This window comes from Monodon monoceros, unplaced genomic scaffold (assembly GCF_005190385.1).
Source record: "Monodon monoceros isolate NGI ecotype Baffin Bay Population unplaced genomic scaffold, NGI_Narwhal_1 Super_Scaffold_6, whole genome shotgun sequence".
In the NCBI taxonomy this organism is placed as follows: Eukaryota; Metazoa; Chordata; class Mammalia; order Artiodactyla; family Monodontidae; genus Monodon; species Monodon monoceros.
In genome coordinates this window covers 48,710,669-48,724,054 of record NW_021703783.1, presented here as the reverse complement: position 1 = coordinate 48,724,054, position 13,386 = coordinate 48,710,669, and the positions used below count along the sequence as shown (strand labels likewise).

The window sequence follows — 13,386 nt, the reverse complement described above, 5'->3', positions numbered from 1 at the left end:
CAACACAGGAGCATTCCTATTACTCCACATCCACAACAATTGGTACTGTCAGTTTTAAAATTTTAAACCATTGGGAATTCCCTTGCGGTCCAGTGGTTAGGACTACATGATCTCATTGCCGAGGGCCTGGGTTTGATCCCTGGTTGGGGAACTAAGATCCTGCAAGCCGTGTGGCATGGCCAAAAAAGAAAAAAAAAAAAAAAAAAAAAAATCACCTAAAAATTTAAACCACTGTGTTGGGTGTGTAGTGGTATCTCATTGTGGTTTTAATATGTATTTCTCTGATGGTTGAGATTGAGCACATTATCATATGTTCAAGGCAATTTAGATTTTCTCTCTTTGAAACACTCTGTTAAACCTCTTGCTCAGTCTTCTGTTGGGTGATGAGCCTTTTTCTTTACAGATTTGTAATACGTATATGAGTCTTTTGTTAGTTATATGTGTTGCAAATATCTTTCCCCACTCTGAGCTCTGGTTTTTTACTCTTTCTATAGTGTCTAGATGAACAGTCTCTAATTTTAATGTAATCAATTTACTAATCCTTGCCTTTATAATCAGTGCCTTTTGTGTCCTATTTAAGGAATATTTTCCTATCTCATGGTCATAAAGATACTGTTCTATGTTATCCTCTAGGAGCTTTTAAATTTATCTTCCACATTTATCTTCCACAATTAGGTTGTACTCCACCTTTGCTTATCAAAGTCTAATGTAAATCAATAGCTTTATCTTTTTCCCAGACAATGTACAGAGTTTAGAACACCTTAAAACCATTTACTCTTCCTGACTTATATGCTATTTTTGTAATGTTTTATAATAGGATGTATTATATATGTAAATATTTGTATACATTTAAATACAAGACATTATTATGATATAGTCAGTATTCATTTAGCTTTATCCATATATTTATTAAATTCTTTGATCTCTATACCTTATATTTTTAAGAACACCCTTTAGAAATTCTTTCTTTTAAAAATATAGTTGATTTACAATATTATGTTAGTTTCAGGTGTACAATAAAGTGATTCAGTTTTATATATATATACACACACACACACATACACACACATGTATACTTTTTCAGGTTCTTTTCCATTATAGGTTATTTCAAGATATTGAATAGTTTCCTATGCTATACAGTAAATCCTTGTTGTTTATCTATTTTATATACAGTAGTGTGTATCTGTTAATCCCATACTCCTAATTTATTCCTCCCCTTCCCCTTTGGTAACTACATTTATTTTCTATACAGAAATTCTTTTTAGCATGAATCCTCTAGTGGCGAATTTTGCTTTTGTTGATTTAAAAATGTCTTTTATTTCACCTTCATTTATGAAAGATATTTTTTCCTGGTTGGCAGTTATTTTCCTTCAGTACATTTAAAACATCACTGTACTTTTTTTTTTTTTTTGTACTTTCTTGTGGCTTCCATGTTCCTGTTGAATGAGAAGTTTACTATCAGTCTATCACACTTTGAATGAACCCTGCTTTTTTTCTCCAGCTGGTTTTAAAGTTTTCTACAGTTTCACTATAATGTATCTAGGTAAGGATTTAAAAAATATATTCTGCCTGGAATATTTTTGGACTTCTTGAATTATGTGATACTTTTCTTAAGCTCTGATAAGATTTCAGCCATTATCTTTACAAATATTGTCTCTACTTTCTTTTCTATCAATATTTTCTGGGAGTTTAGTTAGTATGCTAAAAATCACTGCGTTCTCTGTATCTTACCTTTCTCTTCATATTTTCTATCCTTTTGTTTTTCCATGCTGCATTTTGATTACTTCCTTCAGATTTGTCTTCTATTTTGATAGTTCACTCTTCAGCTGTGTCTAATCTGATGTTAAAACCATGCCTGATTTATTAATTTGGGTTACTATATTTCTCAGCTCTAGAATTTCTGTGTGGTTCATTTTCAAATCTGTTATTTCACTGTTTATAGGTTATAACAGTGCCCTGCTGAAATCTAAGCTTGACTTTTATCTTCTTGAACACAGTAAATAGCTCTTTCACAGTTTTTTTCTGGTAATCCCAATATTTAGTTCCTGTGGGTATATTTCTATTGTCTGTTATGTATTCTGGCTATCACTCATGTTGTCTTTTCTCCTTATGTACCTAGTTATCTTTGCTGGACAGTTTCTGTAGAGTTATTTGAGGTCTAGGGTGAGGTTATCATCATGAGAGAATGTTTGTTTATTTTTCCAAGCCATTAGGGGCACTAATAGTTCAGAATCACTGGATTTTATTTCTGTTCAAAATATTTGATGCTCTTCCTTTTGGGAACATGTGGCTCCGTATGTCATGGGTTTCAGGCTTGGCCATGTACCTTGTCCTGGATAATGAAATGTGCGAGAAGCAGCTGAGTGGCTCAGTCCACCATTACAGGAAGTAGAGATATGTTTGATTGTTTTTTTTGTTTTTTGTTTTTTTTTTTAAAACAACAAAATACTGTTTAGGGAAGAAACAATAACAATCAGTGCTAGTTTAGAGGCTTAAAGAGGTCATGTGATGTAGCAAATTTTAAAAGGAGGCAAAAATTAAACAGATTTAGTCATTATTCCTGAGGATATGCAAATTGCAAAGGATAGACACTGGAAAAAAGCACATTAAAGATGATTTTTAAAATAACGTTATAAGTACTTTAAGAAAGTCATGATTATATATCTATAGGCTGAATGAAGAGACTCACTATCCTGTAGGTGACATCAGTAAGATGGTAGAATTAGAGGTCCCCTATTCATACACTCCCACAACAACAATTTGGCAGCCATCCATGGACGAAAGTGCATTTGTGGGGGCTTTGGGATCCAGATAGGAGCCTGTAAAACCTTGATGGAGCCCACAACTGCCAAGGACCAATTTGAGAAAGCTGGCCCATGCCCAGGTGGCAGGTTTGCCAACTTTGGCCCTGGCTACAGACCCAGAAATAGCCTGTCCGCTTGTAGACACAGCTACAGTCCTGTTTGGCCTTGGGCCTGCCACCAGCACTATTTGCCAAGGGACCCAAGAGGAGTCACGCCCACCAATGTCCCGCTGACCTTAGTCCTAGATTTGGACCCTGTAGCAGCCCACGATGCAGTTCCAGTCCCTCTCAGCCCTGGTCTGGGAGCAGTGCTATTGCCCAGGGACATGCTGGGAGGCACACCTGTCCTTGCTCCCAGAGGCAGACCTGCCGACCTCGGTCCAACTGCAGATCTTGAAGTGGTCCTGTAACCTGGCTCCAGATGAGCCCCGCTGCAGTCCAGGGGGCAGTTCTGCTTGACCAGAAACCAGGCTGAAGACACGTCTATCTGTGCCCTGGGGGCAGGCCCACCAACCTCGGTCCAACTGTGGATAATGAAGCGGCCCTGTAACTTGGCTCTAATACCTCTTAGCAATGGCCTATGAGCAGTCGTACCCATCCGAGGGACCCAACAAGAGACAAGCCCATTTGTATGCCCAGAGTCAGGCCTGCCAAACTCTGTCCAATTTTGGTTTTTGAAGCAGCCCTGTAAGTTGGATCCAGTCCTTCTCGGTAGTAGTCCAAAAGCAGTCCTGCCCACCCAGGGACCAGGAGGGAGACATGCCCATCTGTGCCCCCAGAGGCAGGCCTGCAGAACTTGGTCCCGGCTGTGGACCCTACTGCAGACCTGTGACTTAGATCTAGGTGTGCTCAGCTCCAGGGCCAGTCCTGCCCACCAGGGACCTGTCCAGTGACTTGGCAGGTGCCACACCCACCCGAGTCCTTGGTAACAGGCTCACAGACCATGGCCCATACTGTGGACCCAGCAACGGTGAATGTGATTCCTTGTCAATCGCTTTTCTTTTTTTTCAACTTCCTTCTCAGAAACAAGAGTGTCATGGTTAAATTTGGAATTATCGGGAAGAATAAAGGATGTGACAGAAGCCACCAGATACAATGGCTGGGACTACGTATTATCCCATGGGACACTCCCGATGAAGAATAACACCAGCTCTGACACACACACAAACCATGTTCATAAGTCACAAGGGGGAACATAATGAAGCAGATATGAAACAGCTAATATGAGGCTTGTAATGACTCCCCGTTAGTAGCAAGGAAACACAGTTGGGTTTTGTAGAAGGAGAGGCCAAAAACATGATAAGGAATTATGAAAAACCCAAAGAACACGCTGTACTGAAGGAGTGTCCAGGTGGCCTGGACTCTGAGAGCAGATTTCTGCGGCCTTCTGTAGACCACCTCTTTTGCCTTTCTTCTCCCAGGACATTACAATTATTAGAGAAAACAAGAAGTTTCCTCCTCCAAACACACTGATTTAGTTTTCTAGGGCTGCCATAACAAAGTGCCACACGCTGTGTGGCTTAAACAACAGAAATTTATCGCCTCATAGTTTTGGAGGCTGGAAGGCTGAGATCAAGGTGTGGCCAGGGTTGGTGCCTTCTGAGGCCATGATGGAAGGAGCTGTTCTAGCCCTGCCTCCTCGGCTTATAGATAGCCGGCATCTTCTCTCTCTGTCTCTTCATATTGTCTTCTGTGTTTCTGTGTTAAAATTTCCCCTTAACATAAGGACATCAGTCACACTGGTTAGGGCCCACCCTAATGACCTCACTTTAACTTGATTACCTCTGTGAAGGCCCTATGTTCAAATAAGGTCACATTCTGAAGTACTGATGGTTAGGACTTCAACATATGAATTTGGGGGGAACACAATTCAACCCCTAACACACACCACGTTATTTCATGGCACTGTGCCTTGTACCTTGCACCTGGTGCAGGCCTATTCATCCTTTAAGACTTATCATTCCATCTGTGAAGGTGACCCCTAGCCCTGTCCTCCTCTCCCCACTTAACTACTCCCTCCTTGCCACCACTGACCTTGTACGTATTTCAATTAGAGCACTGTATCCTTTCAGGTGTATTCAAAATTAGCAGAAAGAGACCACACACATATAAACTGGATTAATGCCATAGTTAATTAGCCAGGGGTACAGAAACTTCTTGCCAGCACAGGCCACAGAAGGCAGGAGCAGCGGCAGAGCACTTCCCTTGCTCCCGGTACCTTAACGGGGGGGTACAGGTGCCAGTGACCCTGTCACTGCTGGGTAAGGTGTTGCCAGATTTAGAAAAACAGTCTGATTTTTGCTGCTCTTCCCCCTGCTTTTGGGGAAGGGTCGTGTCACCATTCCAGAGGAATTCACACTAGTAACCTACACACTTGCATTTAAGGCGATGTTTACAAATACCAGGCTCTCCTGACTTCTGAACAAAATTCATTCTCAGCAACGATACAACTTAATCCAAAGAAGAGAACATCATCATTGCTTAGAGCCCTCTGAACAACATTTCTGCTTTAGTCATGTCTCAGAAAGCCTGTTTTCCTGCAGCCCATCTGGACTCTGACTTCATGACCCTTCTGGGTGAACCCTTTGCTAAGAGTGGTTTGAGGAGCATGATCCCAAATCCATTTCTCACCAGCACCTACACCACACTGTTTAGAGGGCCTCTGTTTTCTATCTCCAGCGGGAACACCTTGAGGCCAGGCGTGGCTTATTAACTAGCACAGTGCATGGAATACAGCAGATTCTTAAGATGGCGGTGAGAATGAACTGAATGAACGGTGCAAGTTGGAGTCTTCCTCCTTCCAAATTGCTAAGACGCCAGAGGAATGCTCAGCACACACCAACAACGTGGGGTCTCCTTGCTGACAGTCATCCTGAGCTCTGCCAGTTTCTTCCAGATGCCCTACCCCATCAATCACTTTTAGACACTTTCTAGACGCTCTCCTCATTCTGCTTGGTATCTTCTGGATCAAGTCCCTCCCTTCAGTGAGTTAAGGCTTATTTGAAACAAACAAACAAACAAACAAACAAAACACACGCGCGCGCACGCACACACACACAGAGCTTCTAACAACAGGCATTTCCAGTGAGAAAGAGTTGATCCTGTTTTCAATTTTGGCCGAGATGATGCTATCATTTAAGGGATAAATGGCAGTTTTCTTTTGTTTGGGCTTTTACTGTCAACCTCATCAGTAGGAGGTTTCAGACAAGTAAGAAACACTTAAGTTAAAATGAAGTTAAAACCACACAAGTCATCAGACATAGCAATAATGATTAAGTGGTTATCAAGCTTCACTTCTTAAACCAACTGCCCCTAAGGGTTTGATCAATGATGTATATGACTTGAGATTCTGCCACAGTCATCGATTGGTATTATGGGAAATTTGATGGGGGGAAATGTGATTTTTCTACCCTAAGTAGAAATGTAAGCAGATAGGTTAGGGGGTCCCTGGAGAAAGAGAACCAGGAATGGATGGCTTTCTTGACATAAGAGAAGGCATTTTAGCCTAAGCCATTTTGTGATCTAAGCCTGGCCACAATGCTTGCCCTTGAACAGGTCTCAGTAACCAAGGATCTCAAGGGAACAAAGGAATGCAGGAACAGAGAAAAGGCAGTCAAACAATAGGCAGTGATAAAGCAGAGTCCTAGTTCCTCCTCAAGGGATATACATAATATATCTTTGAGTTCTGCAGGAACTAAGGCCCCTACCCAGGTGGAGGACGGAAAGAGGATGTTGACCCTCCTGACCTCAATCAACTAAACTTGGACTCTGTTGACTTTTGCCCCCAATTCTATGCTGAATTCTCCTCTGCTCAAACCTCTTCAGGAATATGCATGTACCTTTAGCTTAAAAATTCCCCAATTCTTGCTGTTGGGGAGTCATTGCTTTGGGAAAGATGCCCGGTATTCTCCTTACTTGCTGCAAGTAATAACAAATCCTTCCTTCTCCTGAGCTTTGGCTTGGCTGTATCTTTTGGCTACACTCCCACCAAGAGGTGAACCCAGTTTTCGGGTAACAGAAAGTAAAACCAAGATATCTCTTACTTCCCTCAATTACCCATGCCATGAAAATTATCTCACATGTTTGCCTAAAATCTTGTTCATTATTGTTGAAAATATCCTGTGTAAGGATTATATTTGGGAATAGTCTGTGAAATACTCCCTAGTCAACTGTTGGTGAAAGATTTTAAGTGGTGCTAGGAAAATTTATATGTTCATTAAACACTGTTACAAATTAACTGAGGAATTAATTACAGACTACTCTCTTTTCTATTCCCTTCGGGGGATAAATCTACTATAACTTAAGAGAAATTAGTTGTTTTATGTGTGAGAAGGTTTTACTCATAGCACAGAAGTGACATGCTTATGAAAGCTCTGTTTTCTGGAGCAAATATTGGGACAAAGGGTCTGAAAATGGGGCAAACTACTTAAAAATAAGGCTGTCCTAAAGAAAAGAAAGGCCTAATTGCTTTACTTATGCAACTCATTTTCCTTTTCTTTGGCTTTGATAAAGGTGAGACAGGAGGGAAGGGGGCAGGGCACAACCGTTAAAAGAATGACACAGCCATTGAGGATATGACAAAAACTGGTTAGAACCAACTAGGCCCAAGATGGCAGAAGATACAACTCCCAGCACACCTTGAGCCTCATTAGATGCTCACTGTAATACACTAGCATATGCCAAACAACACTCCCACAGGCGCCATGACACTTCTGAGGGCTACCATAAGGGCCAAAAAGTGGAAGTGTGTGGTGGCCCAATTCCTGGGAATCCCTGCCCCTTCCCCAAAATAGAATATCCCTCCCACTTGTTAGCCTATGAAATTACCCAGCCCCAAAAAACTAATCACCCTGGGCTGCTTCTGAGACAACAGCATTCTGCCTATGGAATGTGCATCTCTCTAAATAAACTCTTTCACTTTACCTTGGCTCACTTTTGAATTCTTTCCTGTGTGAAGCCAAGGACCCTCACTTGGCAGCCTGTCCCAGGAACTCACCTGAAACCTGGGACATGACCATTCTCCTGCAACAAAGGGAGGAATGAGGAACTCTAAGGAAAGGGAAATGTGATCTATGGGGAATTACTCCAGAGGCTAGCTTTGAAAGAAAGGAGCCACAGCAATGACCCCCTAAGCTGAAATCCCTACAACAACGGTTAAAAGTAAATTTTTTCCTTCCCTTCCCTTTCCTTCCTTCTTTCTTTCTTTTCCCTTGCAGTTTTATTGAGATATAATTGACAGGGCAATAATAAAGTCTACAGCATACTGATTTGACTTAACATACATCACGAAATGATGACCAAAATAAGTTTAGTGAACATCCATTATCTCACCGATACAAAATAAAAAAAGCAAAAAGGATTTACTCTCAACAAATTTTACACATAACACACAGCAGTGTTAATAATATTAACCATGTTGCACATTACATTCCTAGTAATAATTTATCTTATAACTGGTAGTTTGTACCTCTTGATGACCTTCATCCAACTCCCCCTCTCCCCCACCCCCCTCTCTTTTTCTATAATTTGGTCTGTTTTTGTAGTATAATTGACATATAGCACCATGTTAGTTAGTTCCTGGCGTACAACATAGTGATTTGAAACTTCTACACATTACAAAATGATCACCATCTTAAGTTGAGTTACCATCTGTCACATATCACAAAGATATCACATAGTTATTGACTATATTCCTCATTCTGTACATTTCATCCCTTTGACTCATTTATTTTGTAACTGCAAGTCTGTACCTCTTAATCTCCCTATTTCACTTGAATGGTAAACTTTCAGAAAGTGGACATGGCTGTGTAACATTAGGTTGGACTTTGGAAACTGTGTATAGTGAGAAAGGTATAAATGATCATTTAGATTTAGGTTGCTTTCAAAGCGTTGCCTTTAAAAATAATGTTTATTAAGGTTTCACTTCAAAGTTTTAATAAAAAGTTATACTTTTAAGTAAAAAAAAAAAATTGGGGAATAGAGTTGTGTGGGCAGCAGTCCCTGCTCTAATTCTATGGGCACAATACACAGCGAACCTAATAATATATATTTGTGGACCGGCTGACTGGAAGTTGGAATCATAAGGCTAAGGTATCACCGATGCAAGTTCACAGCATAATGAAACTGAAAGCTCATTTTAAAAGGTTTAACAGGCAAATGTAAAGTTTTTTACATTTGAACTTCACAGTTCATTTACTGTGAAGTGACAGTAAATGTCACAACCCATTGTGAATCTGCATCAACCACAAATTTTATCAAGCCCTTCTCAAGCCTTTACTTCCAACTTTTACTACTTACAAGTATACTCAGGCCATTTTACAAATGCATACTGCTCTCTTCTCTTTGTTTTAAGGCAAGTGCTGCAAAATCAACTATCTTCCAGGGCCAAGTAATGAAAATAGGCAAGTGGGCTGAGTGGGGCGTATGGCAAATAGGAAGCACGTGCTCTGCGTCTAAGGGGAGTATGTACTCCTCAGCTCAAGCCAGTTACTGTCCTATAGAAATGCAGGTCTAGTATGAGAAGATCTAATTGTTTTGAAGCTGAAAATCCACATTTTCATGCAAAACTTCCAATTTTTTTTTTTTTTTTTTTTTTGCGGTACGCGGGCCTCTCACTGTTGTGGCCTCTCCCGTTGCGGAGCACAGGCTCCGGACGCGCAGGCTCAGCGGCCATGGCTCACGGGCCCAGCTGCTCCGCGGCATGTGGGATCTTCCCAGACCGGGGCACGAACCCGTGTCCCCTGCATCGGCAGGCGGACTCTCAACCACTGCACCACCAGGGAAGCCCCAAAACTTCCAATTTTTAAATGACAATAACAATTAAAAAAATCAAGCACTGTAGAGCAAACAAAATTTGTCCATGGCCAGACATGGTCTGTGGGCTCTTAGCATGGAAACTCCCTTCTTAGAAGGCCTCCTACAGTTTCAAGGGGTGTCCATTATTTATAGTTGTCTAAGATTTGGTGAAAAGGTTCATGTTCTATTTAGCCGCCCTCTCTATGCTTTTGTAAGCTTGGATGAAATTTTCCCTCAACTTTGATCTTTTCACTGGGCAGTCATAATTATTTTTAGTTAATTAAACTCTTTCCAATAAATGTTGGACTTTATGAGTATGTGTGTGTACACACACACACACACACACACACATAAGTTTGTGCAGAGGCAGAGAATTACATAAATTATGCATGTGTTTCTTTACTTGTGTATTTTGCTTTGACACCAAGGTGTCAATTTTCTGTCCTCCTATCAGTGGAAGATCAGAGCCAAATTCCTTATTCATGGTGGAGAAAAGTGCTACACAGGGGCTCCAAATCAGCAATGATTGCTATGTTGTTCCCAAGTTAGGTCTCTTATTTTTCACATTGTATAAACGACTTGTTATAGACTACTTCTCCACTAGACACATGCTAACTGTAACTTATTCATCTCTGTACTTTCCACACCTGGCAAAATATGTGGAATAGTATAAGTCGCTCAATAAATATTTATTTTACTGAAATGAACTGACCCACAGCATCAAAACTCCTTAAGTTTGTTCTCAATGCCTCTCGTCACACGATTTCAGCTTCACCTTCAGCTCATCCCCAAGGAGAACCTGGGTGATAACCAAACTGCTCTGTTCTCCAACCTTGAAAATATATTAAGACCTCTTTCCCTCTTTCTATACCTATTAAGTCTACTGGTTGCCACAAATCCAATTTAAATCTTACTTTCCTTGGGAATCCCATTCTACTACAGTGAATCTGTTCCATCTCCAAGAATCATAAACCACTTGTCATGCTCAGAAGAAACATCAGGACAATCCAATTCATTTGTTTCTACAGTAAATTTTGAAAAATTAGCCCTCAGAAAGCACTGTCTGCCCCTATCAGCTTATAAAGATACTGTGCTTCTCCACATTATGCCCAAACAGGAAGACTAGGGTCACAAACTCAAAGGGCTGCAGAGGCCAGACAGGTTACATAAATGGACTAGTCCAATGTAAGAAAATCAGGACTGAACGACTAGGGCAAAGTGGAATTCGAGTACCCCAGCCTTTCCCTTCACGAAGCAACACAGGGGCTAGAGTTCCCACACTTTCCTGTTTTTAACAGGCCCAAATTGTGTGGAGCCAAACCAAACAGGTCTGTGGGCCGCCAGTCTCGACCTTGTGTATCATACACTATTTTCCTAGAGTTTAGAGACCGTTTCCAAATAAAACCACGCGAGCTTATGCATGAAAAAAAGCTGGAAGTCACTAGGCGTACAAACCCTAGGTCTAACAGGATCCAGTAAACTGCATTAAATGAGTATTTTGTGATGCCATTGCCAAGACCCTGAGCTCTAACGACACCTCAAAGAGAGCAACAGCTTCCCTTCGGGAAGTTTCATTAGGGGGACTTTACACAGAGACTGAAATCTTAATCACATTGGTTGCATCTTATATACACATGTTTGAATAAGGGGTGGTTTGGTTCTTCCAGAAAGACCAGAAACCAGAAAGGCTGCAATGGGTTTTCACCAAACTCTACTGGTCTAAGAAACATGACACTCTTTTTTAACAGAAACAAACACACATTCACATAATTCAAGACATCTCAGTGGAATCAGAATAAAAGAGGGTACTAAAGTGAATTTTGACCATTTATTTTATCAAGGGCAAATCGTTGTTTTTTTCCTTTCTGTCCCACACTTCTTCTTTTGGAAATTGTTTGTCTCTAGAAATACGTATTTCTGCTGGGGCTGTCAAACGGTTCTGTGAATGGGCACAGGATCTAAGCTGGCCAATGAAAAAAATCCCATTTCCTGGCTGTAATAGTTGGACCAAAAGTATGCATGACTTAAGTCAGGCCAATGAAAGACCTTATTTCAGAGATAAGGATGTTGGGATGAGGTGAGATGGTAAACTGTAGGGACCATGTAGTCCTGGATCTCCCGATACAGGACATGGGGAGAGACTTCCTACCAACACACATGAAGATACCACTTCAAAGTGATGCAAAGAGATTCCTGATAACTATCATCTGGACACAGATCCAATCACCACTGAGGCTACTGCAAACATTGACCAATACGTAAACTTTGTGACTTGACTAAGCGTGATTTGGGTTCCTGTAAATTACATTTGAGTGCCTTGACTAACACAAGAAACATTTGTGGTTCCTATTTTTATTTAAGTAGAACATGGACCCAATAAATCAATTTCAGAAACAGGCTGAACTGTACGACTGCTTTCTGGCTCAACATATATTTATAATTCACATTTTATGTTCTATCCATTTAAATCCGGTAATGTCAGCAAATAAACAGTTTTATATTCCCATTCAAGTACTACGATTTTTGTACTCATAATTATATCAGTAATGCCATATTCAGTACCAAAAACCTAGAAACTACAAAAAAGCATAAAAAAGGACTAATTTCAAAAGTTAGGATTAAATGAACTTGTCAGACATCTCTTTCCACACATTCATGTAGATTCTTGAACACATATGTTGAATTTGATAATCTATTGGGAACTACTTTCCGTATTTAAGAATTTAAGAATAAAAGGTGTGTTTACATGTGTATGCAGTGAATCCCTGGTAAAGTATTCATTTATGGTAGAATACAGAACCTTTGCATTTATCTTCTACAAGGAGTACTTCAGGAACTCTGATCTAGCTGAAAATGCAGGATGAAGAGATTGCAGTTACAATGTTAAATTCCCTTAGGTCGTGTGAAACTGTCTTCCACTTTACATTAGAATTCATTTTACTTGTGAGGGCAGAAAGCATGCTCACCTCCTCGTTCTCAATCTTGAGCGTGGCCAGTCGGGACTGCAGCTGCTGGTACCTGAGCATAAGCTCTGCCTGGACCGGCTGCTGCGCGCTGACCTGACACACCTGATGGGGAATCAGAAACCACAGTTACAACAGGGAGCCGTCCAGCCAGCCTCCAGGTGCACAGTTCTCCCATTTAAAGGCTGCATGAATCAGGCGGATCCCCTCAAGATTCCAATTACATATTTTACTTTTAACAGCCGCCTCAAAACTTCAGTCTTAAATATGAACTTGTTATGTAAGTGGCAAGAGCAGAATGCAGCTGCTTGGCCTGGATATGACCGGGAAAAAAGCAGCAGTAGGAAGCATCCCTCTAAGAATGCGGCGGTTGCTGGAGATGGAGCTCTGATGCTGCCGTCTACCTGTGGAATAAGTTATTGCGCAGAGTGTGGCGGATGATCCAAGTGTACGGTCATGCAGGCAGGCAGCAGAGCCTGCTGGTTACAGTCAGCTGGGTGACTACAGTAAGTTACTAAACCTCAGTTTCCTTATCTGTAAAATGGGGATAGTAAGAGTACCTACGCCATAGGGCTGTGGTGGGGATGAAATGGGATGATGTACATAAAGCACTTAGAACACTGCCTGGCACACAGTGAAAACTCAGAAAAAGTGAATAACTGTTTTCTGTATCTTCAACCATGGCTTGTCTTGCCAATTTTCAGCCAAATCATGTGATTCACCATGAAACTGAGGAAGCCACTTGTCTTAGGCTTTGGTAGAAAGATATCTTGGCCATGATCTCAATTATGGATAAGGTCAAAATTAAGAGCCTTTTAATTATAT

General features: G+C 40.9%; 1 protein-coding gene across 2 annotated transcripts in view; it reads right to left on the bottom strand.

Annotated features, from left to right (window-relative positions):
• The window catches only part of SRGAP1 (SLIT-ROBO Rho GTPase activating protein 1), a 269,221-nt gene that overhangs the window by 60,177 nt on the left and 195,658 nt on the right, over positions 1-13,386 (bottom strand). For both annotated transcript variants that reach the window (XM_029205131.1, XM_029205130.1), the window contains exon 8: positions 12,565-12,666. In XM_029205131.1, the coding sequence (XP_029060964.1) occupies positions 12,565-12,666 (102 nt within the window). The remainder of the gene's footprint in view (positions 1-12,564; positions 12,667-13,386) is intronic.